The 27,385-nt window shown below is 34.6% G+C and overlaps 1 protein-coding gene across 7 annotated transcripts in view; it reads right to left on the bottom strand.

Moving 5' to 3' along the window:
* Positions 1-27,385, bottom strand: part of slc4a4a (solute carrier family 4 member 4a) — a 98,928-nt gene that overhangs the window by 18,453 nt on the left and 53,090 nt on the right. For all 7 annotated transcript variants that reach the window (XM_015339894.2, XM_015339882.2, XM_015339896.2 and 4 more), the window contains 8 exons: positions 26,705-26,792; positions 23,527-23,681; positions 22,511-22,624; positions 20,645-20,819; positions 15,892-16,025; positions 13,397-13,668; positions 6,885-6,955; positions 3,192-3,377 (listed from right to left, as the gene is read on the bottom strand). In XM_015339894.2, the coding sequence (XP_015195380.1) occupies positions 3,192-3,377; positions 6,885-6,955; positions 13,397-13,668; positions 15,892-16,025; positions 20,645-20,819; positions 22,511-22,624; positions 23,527-23,681; positions 26,705-26,792 (1,195 nt within the window). The remainder of the gene's footprint in view (positions 1-3,191; positions 3,378-6,884; positions 6,956-13,396; positions 13,669-15,891; positions 16,026-20,644; positions 20,820-22,510; positions 22,625-23,526; positions 23,682-26,704; positions 26,793-27,385) is intronic.

The following is a 27,385-nucleotide window of genomic DNA, read 5'->3' as shown; positions in this document are numbered from 1 at the left end:
GATAACATACACAGTATTGTCAGCGTAGGGCTCTACACATATGCTTTTGTTTCCATGGAAGCAGACACCCATGGAGGTTTATAGATACTGTATTCATATGCCAGTGCCTGCATGAAATACGAGTAACTAACTGACGGACCTGGACAAAACCTGTAATCGCCTAACAGCAATGGAATGGAGATCATATGGTAAATTGAGCCAGGCTTTGGAAATTTAATTTGCTGCACTTTGTCAGATACACCTTACGTATAAAGAATGGATTTTAGTTGGTCAGCACTATATTCCTGAAAACCCCCAGTTTGTAAACTCTAGACCTGTATGAAAGGAAAACTTCATTAATATCTAAAATTGCAGTCATACTGTATATCATGTCCTCATCTTGTACTTTTTTGACAAAAGCCATTTTCATATTGTTTTGTATTCATGAATATGATACGGAGTGTATTAATATCTCCATGTCCTTTGGTCCAAGGCTCAACTGAGTGATAGCAATTAATGCAGACTTAGTATGATGTACCAAACATAGTCTATGTATTGACAGCATTTAAACCATTACAATACTATAGGGCAGTAAATGTTTAAAAAAGTAAGTGTGAGAGCAGTCACATTCCACATCAGATAGAACCACCCTGTTTGGATACAAAATCACTTATACAAAATACAAAACATTTAAAAAAAATCTGGTTTGGTCAAATAAAATGCATAATAAAGAAATATTTGTCATTAGTTTGAAACAAACTGAATTATTCTTTAAAACCTTTCTTTGCTATTATATCTTTACTTATATTACTTAGCTGGGAATTTGGGCTTTCTGTTGAGAAATAGTTTAATAATTCCAAATACGTTTCATTTCAGAAACCAAAATGTTTTTTTCCAATTGTCCTCCCACTGGCTTTGGACATTGGGGGTTTTACTCCAGGCCTTCATTACTGATTACATACCAATGAAAGGGGAAAAAAGATGATAGCCTAAAATATTCCTGGAAAACCACCAAAAGCCCCATCACTATATGCAGGCAGCAATACTCTTACATACCACAGAAGGAACAAAAGAAAATTAAATTATTTTAGTACAATTGTAAGATTTGACCCTACTTATTACAGTTTGTTTTCTATCTTCTGCTGAAAATACTAACCCAAATTCAAAAGTCAACAATATAGTATTAAGTGATATTAAAATGCTCCATGAAATACAAAAAGAGTAATTAGAGCATTTAGGAAAATTTAATTTGAACTCCCCAAGAGATTTGAAATAGTAACCTGTGTTTAAAAATATTTAAGAAACAAATCACTAAGAAGAAAGGGTTTCCCAAGCCCAAATTTTATAAAAATTCAAGCATTTTAAAATGTCTGGTTTGTCTTAAAGCAATTGCATGTTCTAAGTCCCCTATGCCAGGAACTTGTTGAACCAAAGCTTCACAACATATTCTTCTCTATTTTTTTCATCCTCTTGATGCACAGGTATTTTATTTTATACCTCTCTTGCACTTTTGATCCTGAATTAAACAATTTTAATTGCGCTTGCTACACCAACCTAAAACTACTCTATCGAACAAAGTAATACAGTAGCTATTCCAGTGGAATTGACATACAAAACATGCTTTGTTTGGAACACTTAACACTCAAAAACTGTTAACAAAGCCAACACATGCTGTATAGTCTGATGAAGTGGGAATAGGACAAAACTTTAGAGTTGTGGATATCCAAGACTTGTCTCCTGCAGTAGAGCCCCTCAGAGGTGGAGACATTCTTGTAAAAGTGCTGGAAAAACTTAAGTGAGTGAGGATGTAGGGCATATGGGCATAACTGCTTTGTATGTCTCCTTAATGATTTCTACAAGCCAATATGAGGACATCTTGAAGAAGCCTATTTTCTTTAACATGGGATCTGAAACCAATGTACAGCAAGAGGGCACAGTGATGTAACATTGTAAATACCTGACATTTACTCATATTCCTTACTGATTTGCCTGATTTGATGTCCAACACCCAGGCTCTCTTCAAAGTATGTGGTGACACAGCCTTTGACATGTAAAATTCAATGACTGTGAGTCAGGGCAGAGTAATGCTTGTTATTTAATTTATTTTATTCTCATATTCAGGACTTTTACTGTGTTGCACCAAATTGAGCATGGCCTGATTGGTCTTAAAAGGCGCATTTATCAGTCAATCCACCTGCTATGGGAAGATTGCTACTGTACGCCGTGCAGCTGAAGACAACCCCCATCTTCCTAACAGCATTTAAAGAGACTGTGAATGTTAAATGTCAAAGTGAGCAACTGCTTTCTGATCTCCTAGGTCACCCCTTGGCCTTTAATGTGGAGAAACCTAAACCTCGTCTTTGTGGACTATGATGGCTTCCTAGTGCTTTTCTAAGTGGAATCAACTTCTATTTGCAAATTGATATTATTATATTTGTACTTTTAAATGTCACTTTTTTAATAATGTCAACAAGGCCAAATATATACACAGTGCATAATTGTGATTACTTGGTTATGTAAGCTTTGTGGAATTTTGTGATGCTATTTAAATTATTATTCAATGAAATCTCAAAAACCTCAACCTTATTCAACCTAATTTTCCATTGTTTATCAGTTAATTTTTCATACTCAGCTGCAATGTATCTACTCCCAAGCAAGAGTGTTCCCTCAATTATGTCTATTCATGGAGTGCAACTGATGAACATGCAGAACATTAATTTTTAACCTGCAAAACCACCTGCTATAATGAATATAAATGCAATAGTAATGTGCATTACCTGTAGCCTTTTCTAGGAACAAGTGAAAAAAAAACAACAAAAAGTTAGATGATTGATGGATAGAATAATAGATAACCTTTTACTAGTAATGCTATTTTTCTGATCTTACCCCTCAGACACATTACTAAGTATTACATGTTTTCTTTATGTGTTCACTGGAAGGGCAACTTAAACCCGATGACATGTAAAACGGCTAAAAAAAACCCAACATAAAGTGGCACCTAGTGTACTTACAATTTAACCATTTTCTGGTAACAATTATAGCAAAATCCAAGGGGCATCAATAACCATGTTTTTGTTGGGGAAGCAAATGTTAACTATTAACATTAATAGTGGCATGCACCGATGTCTTTAGGTTCACAACACCTACAAATCAAAGCTGTCTTAAGAGACAGAGATATATTCAATAGATCATACAGCCTATTTTTTACTTACAGTAGTGGGGAAGAATGGGCTGGTCTTGAATTTCTTCAGACACATGGAGCAGGTATACGTTCCAAGGAACAAAATAAAGGACATCAGGGTGATATCTGGAACATACTTGCAGGCCTCTCCAACTAGCTCCCCTCCATACTTCAGGCATTCCTTCTTTGAAAGGGAAGACCATGTGGTATTTAAGAGCTGAGGAATTTAAAAACAAAGAGAGCACAAATGCAAATGCATTACAACACAGTATGAGAATTGTCCTGGCTGTTGTCATGGACATACAGTATGTAGAGATACAGTCTTTAAAAAAAATAAAAGCACTATAACTTTAACGATTAATTTTAAAAACTCCAAACATACAGTAAATACTGCACTGATATTTATATAACTAAAATCAATTTATTCTGTGTTGGCATTTGAATGAGTCTTGCTAAAGAAAGGTCTGGTTTGGTCTAGAGGCTTTCATGCAAATGTTCTCAAAGGACCTGCAAATACAATGAACCATTGACATTTCAAACCTTAATCAAGAGTTTCATATGTCATGTGGTTTGTATAACACATACAGTAGACCTGGAAATATCTTCAGGGGGTTTTTCATATCTATATAGGAAAGATGTTTAACTTTATTTCCATTTTTCTTTTAAGTATCTTATGGAAACCTTAATATCCATGCTACAAACCACAGGTAAGCAACAACAATATGTTAATTCATGTCAGAAATTATCCTCCAAACCTTTACTTGCAAAATGCAACATACACTGGTTCACCAGAAATGCACAGTCTTCAGTTAGCCTGAGCAATAGCAAATGTCCAACAAAGCATGATTTCAATTGAGAGGTTTTTGCAGGATTCTATCATACTTTGCTGTGAAATAAATATAGGGGTTTGCAATAAGGATGCAAAGCAACATTCAAGAGCTTCCTAAACATTTTTTATTGGAAATAAATCAGACCTTCCCAGTTTCATTACTGAAAACCAGAATCCAGTAGAATTCTGTCTCCTTAAGTTATAAATAGCACATCACCTGGAAAAATATTAAATTACTTAATTAAGAGATAAATGATGCCATTTGAACCTTCTCCACAGCATTGATCTGTTGATGACCTAGAGATGTGGAAAACCTTCTAGATTCTAGACTCCCAGAACCTGGGATTTCTGACATAAGATGACATTGAAGCCTGGAGATTCCTTAATCTCTGAGGAAGTCATCAGAATGAATTTGGACCAACATCTATTACGAAAGGTTTAAATATTGAGCAAAAGAATGCCTTCCATTTGAGTGGATGCAGTGACCAAACACAATGCTAAAGACATTGATGCATACATCTACAGTATATCAATCTCTTTCCCATGTCCTTATACCACGATCATTGTAGTGTCCTCTTTCAGAAGCCAGAGCATAGAAATGTAATGATCAGGTTCACTCCATCCACCTACACATCAAAAATGACTTTGTAGAACATACAGTACTATGAATCATCTGCAAAGAAAATAGAAGCTTCACTAGTTCATGGCCTGTTTGTCAGCACAAGACTCTCGACAACTCTGATGCTGTGGCTATAAAAGGACATAAACCACTGGTTGTTTGGCATATGGCCCTAGTGTGTGTGGTCAACTCCTCATTGTTTGCTTTGAAATACAACTTCCACTTGCTTTTAAGGGGTCAAAACAAAGACTCAGGCAGCTGTCGCCTGATGTTTCTGCATCATCATAAGGACCACATCTGCTGTTGGGGCAGGCCATGTATGACCTTGCCCTAAAGTTCTATGAACATCTCCAGACTCTGAGAAATAGTCACAAACTCCCTTGATCACCCCTTTCTAATGACGCAAATATTTGACTCTATTACAACAGTTCCATGTTCACACCAGGTTTCTTCTTTCAGACAAGATGATATAATGGTTTTGTCACCACTACATATTTTATAAAAAGACTTTCTTCAAAGTAAAAGCCTCTTATGTGCCCTGAATCTTAGTATTCCAAACCAAATCTACAGAACAAAGATAAAACTGAAATATTATTTTTAATGCTTTTCTACATGTTCTTGTATCATTACTTTACAGAAATTAGTTTATTTAAAATGATCAGTTTGTTAAATAAAACCAGATTTTAATGTGAGTGATTTTCGATCTACAATTGCTAATTGTAGCATAACTGCTACATTGCTAATTAAAATAAATAAATAATATTTTGTTTACTTTCACTTATTGTCACTATCAAAATAATACCAACAACAATGGTTTGTATAACACGTAGACTTGGAAATATCTGCAGGGCTTGTTCCATTTCTGTACCTTAAAAGCGTGACCAACATTAATTAGCTTTGTTGTCTTGTCATAAAACATGCCATTTTCTCATTCATTAGGCACTGACAAATGGCACTAGTCCCCTGCATTTAATTGGTTCAAATTATCATGTTGCAATTTAATTTGATTTTCATGAACTTTTCGTTGATCAATAAAAGGGGATATTTTCAGTTCACTCATTTCATTTTTTGTCTGATTAAAACCTTATTAATGTGACTTAACGTTTTATACAGATCTGTTTTTAATATTGTGAAAATAAATGCATTTTAGTCATTTAAAGCTAGATTAAAATGTTCAAATACATTAAACTGCTGAAAATTAAAATGTTTATAGCATATTTTTCCATTCTTTCCAGTATTAAGTTCATGTTAAATCACCCATACTAAATTACAGTAACTCTTCTAAACAATAGATTATACACAAGTGGTCTATAGTATCGCTGCAAAGGAACAAGTAAAGGTTTATTCCATGCTGAAAAGAGAAGAAAAGAAACACAACATTTCAGCTGTGGAGCCTTTTTCAGGTGTCAGTATCACTGCCTGTTAAGGGCCCCAGGAATGGAGGTTTTATTATAATCCCTGTTATATGGAGGCTTCAGTGTTTATCTCTTTACCAGAAACTGAAACTTTCCAGGAACAGCAGGAGAAGCAGTAACTATTCCTAGATGAAGACACAGAAATTTGAGCAAGTACCCTAACCAAGATTTAGGGATTCATTGTTGCCAATAAACAACACGGCAAATAATTCACCAGTATCTTTAAATAAAGAAAAAAAAACAGAATAAACATGCATTCTACAAACACAGCTTACATTGTCTATACAATATCTGAATGGATACAATATGCAATATACAATATTACAGAATGGATAGGGAAATTAATGTATAATATCCTCCTAAATGCAAATTAATTCCGAACAAATAACGTGGACTGCCTGAGTGTGCATATTTGCAAACTATCCTTCCTGCTTTTCAGATTTCCAGAATGTCAGATTTTTAACCAACTACTGTATCTCTAAGATGTAGATATTTTTACAGATCCATTCTTATAACTTAAGTTACTTAAGAAAAAGAACCACTAGGTTCATAGTTGAAGTGGGAAGTGAATTGAATTTTGTACTTTAATACATATAGTTGATATATCTCTAAGAGATTCATAAACGTAAGTGTAGGCATTTGGTGTCCCAATACAGCATTGCATCAATCACACTGCGGCCTTATGCATTTGCCAGTGAAACGCTGAGTGCTCCTCTAAACTGTTACACAAATATCATTAAAGCAAAATGACCAAAAAAAATGATATTCATTGCAGCTTTACAATGTAATGGGCATTAAAATCCCAGATGCCTAAAATTTGTTCTCACTCTCAACATCTTAGAGAAAAATTGAACATTTTACCAATTCGGTATGATTCAGTATCCAGGATGGTGGAGAATCCAAAGAATCAGTGAAGGTTCCTGAGCTGTTATCTATGGAAAAACACAAAATAAGAATTTGTAAGAAAAAAACATTGTTTTAATCACATAGTATTTTTAACAAATTCTTCTTTCCTCATAAACACTTGAAATAGTGAATTTCTATGCACAAGTTAATATTGAATTCTGTTTAAGCTGTCAAATTGAAGAAAGACAGTAAAATAAAGGATACTGCATTTTATAAACAGAGCAAAAATTTCATTATTCATATAATTTTATATAAATATAAAAATCCTCCAGCACTGGATAATTAAGCAAAACAATCTATCAGTTTTGCTTTCATATGTATTTTATTGTAAGCATTAATTCAGCTATCAGTAACTCACAACTGATTTTAGTTATCAAAGCTAATATACAGTAGAATAACAACAACCGGTTTCCCCTGACAACAGAATTGTTAATTACTTATCAAAAATTATGAAAAAGATGTTGACAATTTTTATCAAACAGTTCTGACTCAATAGTGATTTCACAATTTTTCAACAGAAATCAAAACATTAGATGAAGATCTGTAAAAGGTCAAATTAAATTAAATGTATCCACCAGACTCGTGACATTTACAGTACCAACAAAAAGAAAAGCAAAAGGTCTGTAAGGACCAAAGGTTGGTAAAATAAACTGGCCATAAAAATTAAAAGTAAAGTTTTCTTTCTTTGATCAGTTTTCCTGATCTTCCTGATCAAACATATAGTTTTTGTTAGTTAATTTCAAGTAATTTTTAAATAAATAAGGGAGATTTACTCAAAATGAAACAATGAGGATCTTATCCTGTTTTTGAGTATGCAACAAATCCAAATATATGGATTTGTTGAGAAGGAAGGCTAGGTATGCCAAGGAACTGCACCTTCTAGCATATCAGTACGCTGTACACTGCACAGATAGTACATGTACTGTACAAAGGCAATGAAGTGTTACTAAAAGGAACAGAACAGTTTGTATTTTCTCAAATTAGTACAAGGATTGTAATGATTGTTCAAATATTTTTGGGTTGTGCCACAAATCTTTGACATACCTGTAAGAATAAAATAAAACAATACCTCAGCAATTGTACTGAAATGTTTTGATTCTGATAGGAAATAAAATTTCAAAGTTTGTTATACACATTACAGTACACTTAAAAGGACTGTTCTTTTAAGCCTGCGTTCAGAGTAAGCAATCAAATGTTATAACTCTGTATGTCAAAAGAACAAGAACCAGAAAACCTTCCAGCAGACAGGTGGCATTTACACACAGTCAGATTATTATTTAGATTATCTACTGTACTTTATATGGATTCTCACCATTGTAAGTACACTTTGACAAGCACTTTCAGGTTCTGAAAAGACATGAAGCACTATGGAAATGGAGAAATTTGTGGTGAAAAATCACTTTACATCTAAAGATTATTACATCTAATAAGATTAGTAATTTATATAAAACTGTTCATTTTTCGTGCTACCAGTCTGTTTTGACATTAGTTAGTGGTTTCCCAGACTAGTAAAGACTACATATAAAGTAGACCTTGAAATTCTGCCTTCCCATCTGTTTCAACAATGTGAGAGAGATCTCTGCTTAATATCTGTTAACATGACTTGATGACAAAGCTGTTTCCTTCTTTCTGTCTGAAAGCATTTAGTCCAATACGTATGTATAATCAAGGTACTCGAATGCAGAGGTTATTCATTATGCACAATAATAGACAATTTCAAAAGCAACATTAAAATAAAATGAAAAAATAATTCAATTTCCACCAAAACAACTATGTAAAATGAAAGCAAGGAAGCTGGTTTAATAAACAATTGGAGAGCAAGAATCTATCATTCTTAGTACGTTTCTGTATGGCTAAACTTCATAGGTGAACAGAATCTAATAGTAATTCAATAGGAAATTTTGCCTAACAATAAATGCATTATGAATGTAAACCCATAACTCTAAACGTACAATGAGATGCCCTTTGTTGGCTTCCATTATTCTTTAAAGAGTTGTCATTATACTGCATACTGCCTTCAGTATTCAGTATAATTACTGGGACTACATTTGTAATCTCTAGCATCTGTTGTTTCCCCTAGTGCTGTCTATCACATTAAATTGTGTTTATGCCTTCTCATGCAAGGCAGAACAGACTACACTGTTACAGCCAGAACTGAGGGCCATCATAGCAGAAGACTGCTTGTGGAGAGAGCATGCTTTTGCAGTTTGTTTGCTGACTCACACTGTATCTGTTTAGCTAATTTGGTGGAGTTATGCCTAATCGCTAAATGTTGAAAAACACATGTACTGTTTTGATATTGATTAACATAAATTCTATTTATTTTTTTATTTATTTTTTATTAGTTTTGGTTTTGTCTTTTCTTTCAGCAACAGACTGTCTATGGTTTTATACCTTGAGTGAATCTGTTCACAGTATATGACGTTGAAAAGGGGGAGCATTAAAAGCCATTTGCGCACATTCACGGTCACGGTCATTTTAGTTTATCTCAAAATGTTTTGTACTTGATTCATTGTTTGGTGTTCTATTTAATCTGAATGCAAGTTACATATTTCCAGATGAGAAACAAGAGTAAGAAAATATCTCTGACCTCAGTGATTGCAACTATGATGCAATTCAAAGATCATATCCACAGTATGCTGAAAATGACGACAGCCTCTAATGATAAAATACAAAAGGTATGTACACAGCATGAGATAGGGTCATATTAAAGAGTGACACACCAATAAAAGTATCACTTGGAGTTTTAGTGGAGCTCAATGATCTGGATAACATTATTCTCACTGGCATAATGCCATTATACTTCCAAAGAAGAAGTGTAAAATCAGAAGAGCACTGCCAACATTGGATTGGGATTAGATGGCCAGGATTTTCTTGGTGTCCTATCAAAGTGACTGTACTGGGCATCTGCAGACTTGCAATATGTAAAGGCCCCTCATCCATTCAGTACTTAGACTCTTGTATCACACCATGGAGCTTGTAACATGTTTTGATCATTTTGAATTACAGCAGTATTACCACATTGTAATTCTGATCTTGTTAAAGTTGTTTAAACAAGGGGGCACTGTGTTGCAGGAGGTTCCATCCACCAGATGAGATAGTCAGAAATTTGGTTTACTAATTCATTAAAATCATTGAAGTTTCCATGGTACTGTAGGTAAGGGTAGGATGATTAACCTTGATGTCCTGGCTAAATTCCACTGTGGGCGTGCAAAATCCAGCATACCTGAGTCTAGATTCAATTGATTATTTATTTTGTCACTTGATCTGTTAGCACATAGAAGCTTCCCCTTTAGGTGCTACCGTACATTTTAGCAGTGGGTCAATTCTTTGGGTCATTTGGGATGAAAAGCACTAAGCACTAATTGGCTTAATGATTGGAAGTAAAAATGCTTTACAAAGGTGTAAAGGAAATACTTCTTGCTCTCTTTCAGTACGTGAAAAGTCTGTCATTATGAATCACATGATGTACTGTAGGTCTAATGTTAATTGTTGTATCATTGCTAATGTGATATTGAATGTATCTGAATTTTGAAAATGAAAACCTTTCTAGATATTTATTTGAAACTTGTGAATTTATGTGAAAATCTGACATAAATAATCAGATCATTATCTGACAAATCCACAGATAAGCAATGTATTTGACTGGCAAGACTGCATGAACACTGATCTTATTAATAAAGCAAATGTAAAAGTTTCTTACTGTACATGAAACCAAGTCTAAGAAGAGTGAATGAATACACTGTCAGAATTAGACTCAACACAATTGTATGTTACTGCACACAATTGCCCCAACATCCAGTTAACCATTGGCTAGAATTCAGTCATTTGTATACTTTTATGAGAAAACAAAACAAAATGAAAACTTACTAGTGAAAGCATTTTATTTTAGGACTTCTAAGCAAAGCTGAAAAACATCTCTTTGAAAAGTAGTGATTGAATATAAACCTATTGTAAACTTCCTTTTTGTCCTTTTGTGTCATCTTAAAACCTATATTTTTAAGGTAGCAACAAAATGTCATGTAGATGGCAAAATTATAGAAACGTTGAGAATCCAGACATTTGAATACAGAAAGACATGACAAAAACATATGCCAATAAGGATTATCAAAATTTAATGTAAATGCAATTAATAATTTAGGAAATGGCAGCTACCATTCTCTGTAAGAAAGACTCTCCAGAGGTATGATAATGAGACTAATTGCTTTTTACAAGCAAACCTAGAAAAATCAAACAAAAATTTAGCTGCTAAAGCTATCTCATAGAAAATACTTGAAATTTGCAATAAGGAATGGTTTAATCATCTGCATTTTTTTGTTTAGATAATAATAATAAGGAGTATTAAATAGCATTAAGTATTGTCACAGTTTCTGAGCATTTGTCCACAGTCTACAGTACTGGCACCACACTGCTGCTGTAACTTGTTTTGGTGGCCCAGTAAGTGGTTGAGGTTGCTCAGACTGGACAACAGTACCTTAACCTCCCCCTAAATCAACTGCTAAAGCAACTGAATTGTAAACCTTCTGACTTGTGTCATGGGGCTACTGGCACATAGTGGCTGCCATGTGCCACTAGCTGGGTGCCAGTCTACACCAGTGGGTAAAGTCTTTCCTGTCCTCCTGTAGTATATGTAAAATGCTTTGGAATGAAAAGAATTATATATTGTACATGCAAGTCTGTGCCATAATTACTTATCATTATCTACTGAGGATGTCATTGAGGAAATTTCAGTGAAATGTTTAGAAAAAACTGAGAAAATTGAGAAATTCAAGACAAACAGCTAGAGACTAGCATTGTACAGATAATATTGTTTATGAAAAATATAATAATGAGGGAGCTCTTTTTCCTTTAGTTCTCTTTATTTAGTTACTGTATCTTTGTTAATCCAAATCTGTACTTGGCAGCTGTTTGAGAGACCCTCCCTTCATGCTAGGTGTTTCTATAACATATTATCCTTTTGCTATTTCTTAATGGTATTAGCACTACAACAGATGCCTATTTTGTGGTCCCTAAATGACATTTGTTTCCTGTAAAGGATTTTTTCAGCCAACAAATCTTCTCATTAACAACTACAGTGACTCAGTCCACAAAGAATTACCTCACTAATGTTATCTGGTAGTTCAGTCAGAAAATCACTCCCTACTCATTGTTCGAAACTCTAACACCAATTTTTCCACTCCAGCCCCTTCTTTGTTTCTCCTTGACATAAATTAACCTTGTGATCTGAGTCAGTTTTCAACCTCATGTTGATTTCATTTGTGTGGACTTTCAGAAATCAATAGCTTCCACAGAGCTTGCGTCAGCTCAGTCCAGAAAGGCTCTCAGCAGCACCATGCATTAATGAAAGATAGCTGAAGTTACCATATGTAGAGCTATGAGAGCAGAGGAATGCCCTGGCCTCTGCACTTTGGTGCCCTTTGTAAAACTTTGAAAACCATTTTATTATTAACCAAGCTGCAGCAAGATTAATTCAATCATATAATGAAAAATGCAATATACTCTCTTCTGTTTTGAGTTTTGAGTAATCAAATTAGGTGAGTACACCTTATGAGTACATCTTTAATGAGTACTGTAAATTTCACTGAGTGAAATTAAAAGTGTTAGGAAAATGCATTCTATTGGGTTAACTCTCTCAATTCTGTCATTTCAAGTGGAAACAGAAGCATAAATGGTATCAAAACTGGATGGGTCTTCTAACCCTAATCCTAGTCTGGCCTGAAATGCATGCTTATTTAAATACCTTTTCTAACGGTATTTTTCAAGTGAATGAAAATTTGCCTCGAGAAAGTACAGTAACTGCTGAAGCTCATTTCCCCTCCTAATCTACTCTGTAGTGGGACTGCATATGACAGATAACATACATCAACAGAACCGTCTTTGTTCATTAACTTCCCCCCCCCAAATAACCTTTACTCAATTACGTGAAATCTTATTTAAGCACCCAAAATAGACATTCCTTAGTTTGTGGGTTGTTATCCTTCTGGGAAAGAATGATATGCCAATACTTGCCTCTTCAATATGCCCAGCTGTAAATGCATTTATTACCCAATAGGTTCCAAGCACTGCAGAGACTGACAGGAGTGTTAGTGCCAACTGGAGACAGTATCTTGAGATCATATCAAACCTGCAGTTACCCAGGAAAGCACAGCATTTGGTGTGTGCTGGAAGACTTGAGGGAGCTCAGACTGATTAATCCCAGACCTTGAAAGCACTCTGCCAACTGTACATCTATGGTTGAGGAATCCCACTCATAGTAGGCTACTAACATGACACAGGCTCTGATATTATAGCACAATCTGCTCTCTTTCATAGTTTTCATCATTTGGTTTTTCTTCCTTTGTTAAATTCTTTCATGACACGTGTGATATGCATGAGATTTGAGGTGACCAATGAATGGAAGTCTTCATAACATTATCATAGCTTAGAGAACTTAATGGAAAATAACAATACAGTAAGTGAATTCTTACCTGCCGATGGTGGCATACAAGTACAGTCATATTGTGTCACATAATCAAATTTAAAGTCAGAGTTGATAGGGTAATAATGAGCCAACTTGAGCATCTTCTTAAAGGCATCATAGATAAATATGAAACTAATCAACGAGGAGAATCCTTCTTCAGTGAAACGGGTGAAATATTGTACAAGGAAGCTGGCATCCGTAGCAACCAGAATTAGGCAGAAAAATGCAGACCACAGGCCTATCCACAGTCGAAACTCCAAATAGTCAAAGCTATTATCCCTAAAATAGAAAAAAAACAAAACTGAAATACAATTTTAGTTTTACCGCTAAACATTATAACACCAACCAGTTATTATTGAAGAAAAATATTCTAAAATTTTGCACACTAGAGAATTGCTCCAGGAACTCCGGAAAAATAACCTTGTACTTTTCATGTAACATAATCTCTTGGATTTGCAAGAGGTTGTTTGAAATCGTGAACTAAAATATTTGTTCAAAATTCCACCACCCACGATATAAAACAATTGCTGCACTCTCTGGAATCAGTCCAGAGAAGAGCGATTTGATACATTCTGTGATTAAGTAAATGTCCAACAATGAGGTTGAAAGAATTGAACTTTATGCTTATTCCACATTTTAGTAGTCTTAGCAATAAAAAGTTCAAAGCACAACATAAAATGTAGCCTCCATTGACCTACTTAAATTTCCACCAAAAATCACCTACTGTATTATAACACTAGTTTAGCTTATTACTAGTAATAGAACAGGTAGTGGGTTTTATCCATGCTGAAAAGAAAAGAAAGGAAACACAACGTTTCGGCTATGGAGCCTTCTTCAGGCGTGAAGAAGGCTTGAAGGCCACGCTTTGTTTATTTTATTTTATTTTCAGCATGGAATAAACCCGCTACCTGTTCCTTTGTAGAATGCGCATGCTAACGCAGCTACTGTGCCTACTTGAACTACTAGTAATAGAATATAATTAGATAAATCAGCATATCTGTAATATCACGTATAAACCTACCCCAGGTAACACAAAGCACCTGAATAAGAATTCTTTATCTCAACAGGGTGTAGAAATCAGGATTCAGAGAAAATTAATCAACAGTTGGGCACATCGGATATCTGTGGTTCATATATTTGTTTTGTTTTTTCAGATAAACACAAACACAATATATTGTGTTCAAGCCAGTTCTTATACAAGCATTAGATTATTATTCTTTTAAACACATATTATAATTCACACTAGAGATTACTTTAAAAAGTACCCTTTACAGGTAACATGATAATACTAAAGTTATATAATGTCCATTATAGTTATTCAGAGAAAAACATTGTACATTGCACTTGCACTTTTTTATACTGGTTATGTAAAGTACATGTGCAGTATATTGCACTTTTGTACAGTAATTAGTAAATTTATGCTCTTAGTTCTGTTTAATATTTTAGCCTTATGGGTAAAACTAATGTACAGTAAGGCCAGTGAACACAGAGAGACCAAAAAGAAAATGAAATATTAAGGACATAAAAATTCAGAACTGGGAGGCATACAATAGATTCTGTTATCAAATTAAACAGAAAGTACCCTAGTATTATAATATTTTTAGGTCTTAAAGTAGACCAGACCCCTTATTTACTTCTTCTACAGATGCCGCCTGTCCATTCTGCTTTCATAATCTTCCAAAATTATTTTAATGACAGCCTGCTAATGTGCACATAATACTTCAGAGTATACAATTCCAAAACCAGCTTTTTTCACCAAAAATTCTTGATGGAGCTTATCCATTTGTTGCCCAGTAAATATCAGTAAAAAAAAGCTTGTTTCCCTTCATGAAAGCACATTGTTGTTAAGGGTCTATCGGACAGCAATATAAGTAAGCCTGATCAAGTAATAGCCAATCTTGGAAATACTGTTTGTTTAACATTATCAATAGTTCTGAGTCATCAGCTTTTTGTATTTTAATTCAGTGTTGAAATTGTTTTTTGAAACTTATTTTTAAAAGAACTGACGAATATAATAAAAACATAGAAAGAACATGTTTTTAATGTTCTTTTCATTTAGAAAATATATTTCATAATGGTAACATGACTAAATACAAGGTCATCATTCATTAAAATTACAAGAAATATGTTTGGGTTCAAAATAACAAAAACAAAGCTTTTAAATGTAAACAATCAAAGAAAACTAAATCAATTCATTCATTTTCTAACTGCTTTTATCTGCTAAGGGTTATTGGCAGATGCTGGAGCCTACCCCAGCAAGCAAAAGGCATAGGGCACTCACATCAGGGCCAATTTTTACATAATCTGATTAAAATAGCTGTATGTCTTTGGACTGTGGGAGGAAACTGGAGCACCCAGTGGAAACCCATGCGAACATGGGGAAATACAAACTCAACACAGATATCACCTCAGGAATTGAACCCAGGGCCCCAGTGCTGTGAATCATGGTGGTGCGTGGTTTCTGCAGCCTACGGTTTGATTGGTAAAATACCTCGGACCTACTTGCTGAAATTGAAGAGCAGCCTCTCAAAGACCAAAACAGGACCTGTACTGCTGAGGATAATTAGAGGCTGACCACCAAAAAGGCAGAAAACAGCTCCAGAAACCGCAGTGCCCAGGAAACTCTCCAGAACTCCCTAAAAGAGAGGGGACAGCACATTTGTTCATGAATTAATAATGCTGTGTCAGGGGACATGCAGGCCGGAACCTCTCAAAGCAGCAAGCCTGCCTGCACACAAACAGCATGCCACTGTTTGGTGGAAGAAAAGCTTCTGTGTGAATGTAAAGTAATAGCTTAAGAAATGATGTGGGGAATAGGTCAGTTAAAATGAAAAACAATAACCTGGATCTGATGATAATTTCCTAGTTCTATTACAGAAAAGAGAGTTTGGGAGTATGAAAGTGAAAGGAAAAGAGATTATGGGAGTATCCATAGCTATGATACTGTATTTCCACTCTCACTTAAGATAGAAGTTGTATCCTAAGACTGGAGAATTGCAAATTTAAAAACAATTCATTAAAAGGGGAACTAGAAAAGACCATTCAGTCTTATGCCTGTTACTGGTAAAACTGATCGCAACAATTTGACCTAAACTGGACTAATAAAAAACAGTGATACTGTATGTTAGGAGCAAGAAAGGCCGGCAAGAAAGGCAGGTCTATTTGACTTACTGTACTTCTAGAGCAAGCTACAAGGACAGTTTATTTAGTATATTTAGACTTCTAGAAAGCTTCTGAAAATTTCCATAGTAATCTAGGTTAACGTATGCATGTGGATTGAGAACTGGTAAATGAAAAGGAAAAAAGTGCATTGTACATCACATTGAGTAGGTATAAGCAGTTGTATACAACAGGAATTTTAGGGATCCAGGTCTGGATCAAATGTTTACATTCTGATATAGTTATCAAACTAGTTTAAACTTAGCAACTGAAAAATAGTGGCAAACCTAGATGCACTGCAAAGCAAGAGTAAGACACTGTAACAAAAGTGTTCTTTCTGGACCCTATGCAGACGAGACGATCCAGGGAAAGTGAAGAAAACACAGGGAAAAAGTCATGCAGGATACAGGGATGAAAACAGGGGGGAGTGTCCATTGAGTGCTGGTGGTCGGGGGAGGTGAGACCGAGGCAAACAATCCGGGGATGAGTCAAAAGTAGAATCCAAAGACAGGGCAAAAGTCTAAAGCCTGGCAATCCATCCGGGACTGACAATTAAAAACCAGCGCCGGGTCGGGACCGGCAGGGGAAACGGGAATGGGAACAGGAACAGAAACTAAAAGCATAATGGAGCCAGGCGCATCCAGGTCCTGGGCTCGCATGATGTGGAAACCAATGCGGAGCCCAGATTAATGTCAGCGTCTGGCTTTTAAGGTTGGCTGGAAGGAGGCTGGAACAGGGGGCAGGTGCACAAAATCAAGTCTGAAGTGATAGAGCCAGAGCGCCCTTAAGAGGGAGGGACTACAATTGTGACAGACACTTTGAAAAAAACATGGATCGACCAGACACTTGACAGATAACATTTAAAATGCAAATTTAAGTGCAACGTGATCTATGCATGAAGTAGGCATAGACACAACACATCTATTATGAGTGACTCCGAGCTGCAGTAAGCCATAATGAAAATGATTGGGTATTTAAGTAGATTCTTCTAGGCCCTCATCAATACAATGCAGACACATAAAATAGAGAAGGTTTGGGTATGTAACAAAAATGTGTTTTAAATTTCTATAAATAGACATGATGCTCAAACATTTAAACACATGATTCAATTTAGAAAAATGTACTCAAAATCTCTTTACCAAAAAAGCATATTATAGCCATAGAGCTCAAGTAACTGCAACAAGAATGATTCCTGGTTTCAGGAGATTGTTATACTGTCTATGGACTAGTTATAGGAATAAAGCTCTTCAATCAAGAGCAAAGTACTGTAGACTGAGAGGAGATATGAGCCAACTGTAAAATCATAAGGAATACAGATAGGGCCAATACACTATTTGAGATTCTGTAACATAAGAACAAAGGGTCACATTTTAAAATTAAAAGAGAATCCACTTAAATCAGAGCATAGAAAACACTTTACTTAAAGAGCTGAAGGTATCTGGATCAATTTCCAGATTGGTGGTTTAATAAGAAATTCTAAACTCCAAGAAACAGCTGTCTGAGATTTTTGATTCACTTAGCTATTAAATTTAAAAAAATGAGTAAGATGCACTGAAAGGCCTTTTCTCGTGTCTAACTCTTCTTATGTTGTAATAAATGTGTCCTCATCTTTTAACAGAATAAGATTGCTCAACAATACAAAAATAGGACATTGTTTTGTTCTTTCACTTTTCTATTTCCAGGAAGTTCCTTTGCAGTTGAAAAACAACTTATTCTGAAGAATGCAAAGTTTATTATCAGTACATTAGAGACATTACAGTACACTGTAATTGGAGGTGCCAATAAAAATAAATAAAAGTTCAATGAAAGCCAAAGGATTTCAACAGTGTGCACTTAAATGCACACTGTTGAAGGAACAAATCTCAACATTATAAACCCAACGTTAAGACCAAGTTTTTGCCTGCTTTTATTTATTGTCAGTTGGCAGTCATGATATTATATGATAAGATTCCTTTTTTAATTAAAATTTGATATTGTGACATTGACCAGACTTCAAGCATTACTTATACACAATATAAACAAATGTTGTTTTATGTTTTTAAGACAGTAGATACTGTACAAAGATAATGATCTGGTCTGTATCTATAAAAACTGTGTCTATAAATACAATTTGTATTTGCCAAAATCTCTATGAACTTCAGACTTTGCCTAAGACTTTGGCCAGGAGTTCAATGAAGAGGAAAATGATAAGGAGATAAGTGTTAACAGTATCATATCTAACAACTAGAACTAAATATACAATAGTTTTACTTAATTAAATGAAATACATTTGATACATGCAGTACAGTATACCTATCCATCCATTTTCTAACTGCTTTATCCAGCACAAGATCACAGGGAAGCTGGAGCCTAACCCAACAAGAAACAGGCTCAAAGCAGGACACACCCTGGAGAGGACCTCAGTCCATCACAGTGCACAAACAGACAGAAAAACACATATACTCCCACCATTTTACAGAAGACAATTAACCTACCAGTATGTCTTCGGACTGTGGGAGGAAACCGGAGCACCGGGAGGAAACCCACATGAACAGAGTGAGAACATACAAACTCCACACAGATAGCTCCACAGGAATTTAACCCAGGGCACCATCAATGCAAGGTAGCAATGCTAATCACTGTACCACCATGACGGCATATATATACAGTAAAAAGAACAATTAAATTTCCATTTAAAGGTGCTTTCTTTTTTTCTGACAGGATCAATGCCAAATAAATGTTAAGGCTTCAAATTTTGTTAGTTTTATTTGCTCAGCTTTTTTACCATTTCTTCAAAGTTAAAACCTCAAAGAGCAAATTCAGAGAGAAGGTACAGTAACTCAGAGAGCAGAGACAATAAAGACCCACTGTAATATCTTTAGCAGCTGGTAGACAGATTATGTTTCCTATAGCAGACTTTTGATAAACTGTAAACAATCTGACGCTATTTGGTGTGACCCATGAGAGCATGCCAAAACAAAACAAACTGCTATAGTGAAATAGTGGCATAAAAGTTAGAAAACTGAGCTGAATATCTTTTACAAGAGATCATGGTGCTTTTATACAGAAATAAAGAACTAGTGGACTTGACTGATGTAGCATGCTGAATAGTAGCTGTAGCATACTGAGAGTAAGGAGAAATGATGAAGATAAGCTGCTACCAAGTCTTGTTTACCTGTCAATTTGGACAGCAAACCACAGGTGTTACTATGTTTCTGGCTTGAACGGATTTTCAGCTCATACAGTATATGTCACCCCAGGTAATGTAAGATTAGTTTTTCAAATATCTGTAGTTAGGCATGCTTCAAATTTTAATGCGGAGCACAAGATACATTCACCCATGAAACAGTGAAGCATTACACTTAAATCAATTCAATGATAAACTATTGTTTGACTAATATGTACTGTAGCATTCTCACTAAATTTCTAATCCTATATACTGTATAATTTCCATTTTTTAAAACAGGTTGGACAGAAATCTTGCTATCGTGTGTACAGCATGTATATCTATTCATCCATACAGTATGTGCAGCAATATTTCCTTTAAGTTATGTCATAATAATTAAATATAAAAATATTAAATATTAAATATAATTAAAACAACTGAATGCTGAATCTTTGATTTTCAGTTTAAAGTTTAAATGTTTCTATATAGAGATAATTCAGAATATTACAACATTTTAACACTAATGTGCATCTTTTTAAAGGTTAGTATAACATTCCTCATCCTTGATCTTTACCAGTTACAAAAAGAAGCATACAACCAGAAGCCGACTTTAACAAGGACTGCTTTGTAATCTGGCTCCTTAGTTATTTATAGCTCTGTTCTGAATAGCTCAATCAAGTCCATTGTAACTGGTACCCGCAGGTGCCGCACAGCTACTGCTGCACATCATTTTCAATCTAACTGCCTCAGCTACATAATACAAGGCTGTATGACCACATGCAAAAGACCAAATTACAGGGCGACCAGCAGGCCTGATTTTATGTGTCCGGACAGCTATCCTATCTATATATGCACATAAGGTTAAAAGAAAAAGAAGCTGATGAGTTCTCAAAACATTCTTCTCAACCAAATTACCAACAAAGCATTTCGGAAGAACAAACAACGGCTCACCTGCATATTGTCAGTCGCATCACCTAGCAAACCTCCGAAAGTGATTGCGTTGGTGACTGTTGCCAGATAGATGAAAAGAATTGCAGATAGTGATTGGATGTTTAAAGCATCATAAAAGTCACTCGCAAAATATGGGAGCTTCCTTTTGATGTCAAGGATAAGGCCGCCACAAAACCTGACAAGAAACAGAAGCATGGGATTTGGATTTTTTTTATTCAGAATTTCACAATAGTCAATTTTAAGTATATAAAAACTACAGATTGCTCGCATTTCATCCCTTTTCTCCATATTAATTTTCAAAAAGATGCGTCATAGCAATTTAAAAATGTTTTTAGTTTATGTGGATACTCAGCATTTAAGCATTCAGCAACACTTTCAGGATATATTTATTACCAAATGTAAATTCATATTTTAATATCAAATGGACCTATAAAACTCAAAGTGAATGATGTTTGTTTCAATCATATTGCACAGCTCATTGATGTAACAATGAATTGAAAAGTACAGTAATTTAAATAAGTGCCAAATAATTACAGATGTTACAGTCATTTTAAAATGTCTCAAGTACTTCTAACCTCAGGGACAAGTAAGTTTACCCATTCCTCTCCAGGCTATCACCCTTACATTTGTGTTATTAATGGAATGTTTCCTAGAGGGTCATATGTGGTGCGCTAGGGACAGCCACTTCCTCTCTATGGACCAAATGAAGACATATTTATTGCTTCTTGTGGAGACTAAGAGTAACCCTGTTTCCTGTAGTTAGGCAGTTGAATGCTACTGGACTCACAGCTCAGACAGTGCTGTGCCAGAGTTTAAGCAGTTGTATGACCTGTGCGAATGAAGTTATCCAATCACTGTTCAATAATAAATCATGAATTAATTTCAAGAGACATCTGCTGTCCATAAATGGCAACCTTAACATCTCCATTTGACTCTATAAACTGGAAAATAGTTACAGGAGGGTCACATTTTTTACATTGATCCTGTTGAAACATGTTTAAACACTGTTGTGTAGATTGCATTAATCTCTTTGCTTTGCTTATTTTTTCTGTGTTTATTTCTTCTAACTCACCTCCAAAACCTGTATTTATCTATTATTATATGTTCACCACAGTAATTCCCATACCAACACAAGACAGAGACCCAACACAAAAAGAACAAGCGAAAACATGTCTCAGAAAGACACAACTTTAACATATTAACGTTTATCCTTATTAATATTTAATTTAATTTAAGGCCAGTTTAAGGTCAGTGTGTCTTCAACAAGAGTAAAATAATGTTGTCTTTTCAATATTTCTGGATATACAGAATATCATGTTTATAACAGAAAACAATACATATTTAAGGGTCATTATGAATTTTCCTTACATCTACAGCATATAGTTTGCAACACAAAATAATTTACCCTTCTGTATAGAGTATTATAAAATTTGTATAAAAACCACTTTCCTACAAACCATATAATACCTACAGTATACAGTGTTTATGTAATGTTTGCGCAGATTTACTTAATAATTTTCATAAGTGTTTCCAGAAAATGAGGAGTTATCATTTATATTGATATCCAAAAATGCATACTGTAGCACTATGAAAATGAGACAAAGTACTGTACTTATTTCTATTTACCTTGTAATGCTGTTATAAACATGCTCAGAAAATGAAACCACATACTGTACTACAGCCATCTTATGCTTTGCATTTGTCATACTTCTGCACATCATGCATTGACTGTCAGACCTGTCATTAGCCATTGTGCCTGTAGCTTCACAGTACAATAGCTCTTTGTGGGGAAAAACAATGACCTGTGAAGTGTGTGTTTAATGGGTCTATTTGAAGCATTAAGCACTCAGGAAATTGATGGTTTACCTTCCAGTCTTCTTCAGCTCATCACTCACATGGTGCCCCCCACCTCCATGACCTCCATCATGAGGTGTGTCTCCATTCATCTGCACATTATCCCCTCCAGCATACATGTTCTTTCTGTTCAGAGGGAGAACAGACTCCATTATTAACATATAGAGACAAATTTCATTCACCAGGGACACAAGAAATAAATAAAAGGCAAAACACAATTATTGAACAAGGCATATACAATAATATGTTTGAAAATGTTCCACATTTCTTTTACAGACTATTAGTGGATCCACATAACAACTATACCATTTAAACAATACTGAACAGAATAATCTAATTCACAGATTCAAAAAGTTATTATCAAGAAGATTACTAAATCTTTGTAGTGTGTGTACTGATATTTTATTGAACAGACATAGGTAAATTCATTTGACATCATCAGTGCCACTCAATATGAGTTGTACTGTGAAAGCTGTGCATCTGTGACACTTAGCATCAGTTTGTAAATGTTGTCTTTTTTGTCCTATTCCTCTCATAGACCGTGGTGTGATTCTGCCAGTGGGGCCAATACTGCCCTAACAAATTAACACTTGGTCACCTTTATTGCAATCATTATTATTATTATTATTATGTGTCAGTTTTATTTCTCAAAGAACCAAATAAAATAAACAGAGCAAAATGATTTAACTTTTTTTACAATACAAATTACAATATTTTGTAGATAAGTTTTACTGACATTTATCTCAAAGGTTTCCATGTAGAATTATAACTTCTGACATTAATATGAGGGTCAATTAGATATTTTATGTAAATTCACAGCATTTTAATTCACGGTCATACAAAGCCTTCAAGCCTAACCAACAGCTCAGACTAAAGATGATGATTTCATTTTTGTTTAAATGAAACCAAAAGCAACAGCAAATTTCAAGTAAGCTTGAGGCTGTCAGCACAATTTTCTATCCCATAGCTCAGTGAGTGTGAACCGCTGCATATTAATAAAAACACAGTTTTTTTGCTCTTCTCTTAACCTTTTGTCTGAAGATGGAAGTGATTTTGGAGGTTCTATCCTTATGGCTGGATCCCATTCTCCTGGTGGAAGCACAATAACCTCATCCAAGAATTCATCAATGCCAGCCAGCAGGTCTTGTCTGTCCTTGGCTTTGTATGCTATGTCATGGAACACCTAAAGGCAATTAGAAACAAGATAGTGTACATCACAAGGTGGCATGGTGGTACAGTAGTCAGTGATGCCATGCAGTGCTGGGGCCCTGGGTTCAATTCCAAACCTGTGCCAAACAGACAGCACCACATGTTCTCCCCATTTTAGTGTGGGTTTCCTCATTGTGCTCTGGTTTCTTACCACAGTCCCCCTAAAATATTTATAATTATAAAATTGTAATCAAATTAATAATCATAGCAGATGTGGACTTTTTGAAGGAATAAAGAGCTCCTCAGACCTTCTAAAAAATTAGAATCTAGGACCCATGCACAGTATATAAGATGTACAGCTAAGCTTGCTTAATTTAGACATTTATTTTTTTGAAAACACAGACATTACTACAGCGCAAGATTAACCATTTAAAATCTGTTTTTCCTGTCATTATTTGTGAGTAAAATCAATTCATGAATTGAATTAATTTCCTTTTATATTAAAATGTTTAAACGCTTAAGCCCTTATCACCTCTTATCACTTGTTTAATCAAATTGGTAGAAAATTAACTACTAAACATTAATGCAAATGTTTAAAAGGAGGAAGCCTTTATTAAGCTAATTCAGTTTTCAAAATTATTTTGATTATAATAATTTATTTATTTATATATATTTTGAAAGAGAGCACACATTTTTTATCATTCCATACATTCTTTCAAATATTGAAAACTTTACATCTTTACATCTTAAGGTGCCTAAAATGTTTTTGAAAGAGAAGTTACAGTAGGTCCTATTTTCATATGTTTATGGTCAATAATGTCAACTTACAAGAGAGAAAAGTATCAAATGCTGACTGTACAACATTGTTCGGAACTGTAGCAGAAATCTAAAGTTTACATATAGGTTTTGGGTAATATACAATATATTAATGTATAGTAATACAGTATATCTCAAGTGAACCATTTGCTATATTCCTACATATTTATATGTATACAATCATTTTAACTTTTTTCTCCTTAATTAAATAAAAAATAATTCTTTGTAGTGTGGCTCTTATAAAAGAGACAAAGGAAAAGGCTCAACCCAATAATGGTCTTACAGGACAAATCTGTCAAAGACAAAATCTGATAAATACTTTCTGGGCGCAGTTTTCACAGGGAAGTCACTAATTTTGTTTCAAAATGTAATTTTAGGAAATCCTGTTTTTGTGAATGTTTGCTTTTCTAACTACAGTGCTTGCTTATGTTCAACAGATGGTGCAACTGGAAAGTACTGTATGTTGATAGTTAGCTTTAATATTCATAACTGTAGTCGAAATCACACACTGAACTTTTGGTTCAAACCAAAAATAAGGGTTAAAATAAGTATACGAGAAAAAAGTCAATATTAGGGAAATAGAGATATGCAGGGCTTGTAAACATTCAGTACAACTTGAGGAAACAACAAAACCTAGATTAAAAGATAATTGAGATACATTTGTAGATTTGAGTACAGGATCTTGGTCATAAAGCTTCTCTGCAATACTGAAAAAACTAATTTTATCACCAGAAATACAAGATTTTGTTTTTATAGACTTGTGGGAACAATGTAGTTAGTTACTTAATGCATCAAAAAGGAGTTACATTATCCACAATTTTCTAATCTGACCTAATTTTTTCTAATGACTCTAAAATAAGTCTTGACGCATACAATTACTGTTTGAAAGCCATCATTACCATATAAATTATATTTATATATAATATATATTTTGATTAGATTTTCTTAAATGGAATGCAGTAGTAGAATACATTTTAATCAATTGGTGTGTCTATTATGTTTTTCCATTTAGAAACAAAGTGTAAAATTCACAAGTGAAAGCTTTCTAGAGAAAAACATTGTTTTAGTAAAAAGGTTACATCCTTATATCTTCAGAATAAAAGCTTGTGTATATTGTGATGAGTGGCCAGTAAGAAGGAACACTTATTACTGAACTAATACAACAATTCTATTTGCTGTACTGCCGAAAAAACAATGAAATATTCTAGGACACACAATTGCCTAGAGAAATAAGAAAAAGGAAGGAAAGTGACAAAGAAGAATAAGGATAAAATGAAACATGCCACATGACCAGTGATGAAATTCAGTGAAGACAACTTAAAGCACTTTTTTTGCACAAAAAAGGTCCTAATGTACTGTATGATAAATAAATACTACATTAATTCTCATTTACTTCATTTTCACAAGAGACTGGTATACATGTAGTCACTTTAACTTTTATAGATTCCTGGACCACCAATTATCCAAATTCCCAAATCCAAGCATGGTGTAGTGGCTCTTTTCCAGTATTCTCTAATCTTTTAATACATGCCATGTGTCCAATGATTAGCCCTGAGAAACCATTGCTGTACCTCAAAGCTACAGTACTAAAGCTGTCAGTCAGGGGAAAACATGGACAAGTACACTTCTAAATTGAGATTTGTTTTTTGTTTTTAATACAAAAAAATAACATTTAAAACTGAGACTTTACAGAATGTCCAGATTTCAATTAAACATGTTTAAGATGCAAACGACTAAAATTGTAAGACAGCACGTAATCAAAAGGTAAAAGATGTCAAGACTTAAATTAAATTAATAAGCATTAAATTAATCCTTTAAAGTGAAAAAAAAAACTAGAACAGTCTAAAGAGGATTTACCAGTAAATGATACCAGATTAAAATTCTATAATTTGCTAGTTACCTTGTTAAATTCATTTGCACTAGTGCCTTAATGACTCCTATGTGTTACAGGATGGGAGCCCATTAATTAGTTATTTTGTGATGTCACGAAAAGAAGTCTTGTTAAATGAAACTCACCTAAGCAGAAGCACACCAAAGTATACTTTTAATTGTTACCAAATCTCCTGCCTCCTGGGACCCTCTGAGGAAATAGGTTGGCCCATAATCTTTTTTGATCTCTCCAGACCCAATTTGTAATCTTACTACTGATGTAATTAACCCATCTGAAAGTTTCCATTAATTAGCGGCACATTACCATCCCGTTTAAAACGGACAAAAGTCACCAGCACGCGGCACACGTACCTCGTCTGACATGAGGGTGGCTATCGCCCTTCCAATTTCATGGTAGGACTTGGCTTTGCCTTTAGGTCCCAGTAGGATAAACAGGAATCTGATAAGGAGAAATGGTTTACATTTTTAGAATAAGGAAATCATGCAGTGGGTAAGTTTGTGCTAGACGCTTATCGCGATCACTTCCTTCAGATGCAACAGCCCCTTAGTTTGTGCTTGTGAATCTACAGTATGTCTGTGGCTCATAAAATCCTGGGAAAAAAATAGTTTCTTCTGTTTCTTGTAATAAACGTAGGATACATGATCATAATGGGGCCCGGTCTTTGTTGTCACGAATCTCATCATTTTGTATCTACTTGTTTTCACAGATTATCTACCATGGCAAATTAAAACATTTAGTTGAATTCAGCTTCTGAAGTGTTTTTTTTTTCCAACCATTAAATGTTATTATTTTCAGAGCCAAAGTAAACACCTAAAACAGTTTGACAAAAAAGATTAATATTTGGGGGGGTTCCCATTTCTTGGCAGCAGGATGCTTAAACGTGAATATGAAGTAGTCAGGAAATAACCAATAACTCATTTTATCTAACTTTACCTATACCCTTTAACTTGATTTAAGTTCATTTCTCTCTAGGGTGCTATAAGCCACATTTATTTGAATTTGAAGTAATCACCAGATAGTATCATCTTGCA

The sequence above is a fragment of the Lepisosteus oculatus genome, chromosome 3 (genome assembly GCF_040954835.1).
Source record: "Lepisosteus oculatus isolate fLepOcu1 chromosome 3, fLepOcu1.hap2, whole genome shotgun sequence".
Lineage (NCBI taxonomy): Eukaryota > Metazoa > Chordata > Actinopteri > Semionotiformes > Lepisosteidae > Lepisosteus > Lepisosteus oculatus.
Note: the sequence above shows the minus strand (reverse complement) of the source record. Positions and strands in the feature narration are given on the sequence as shown.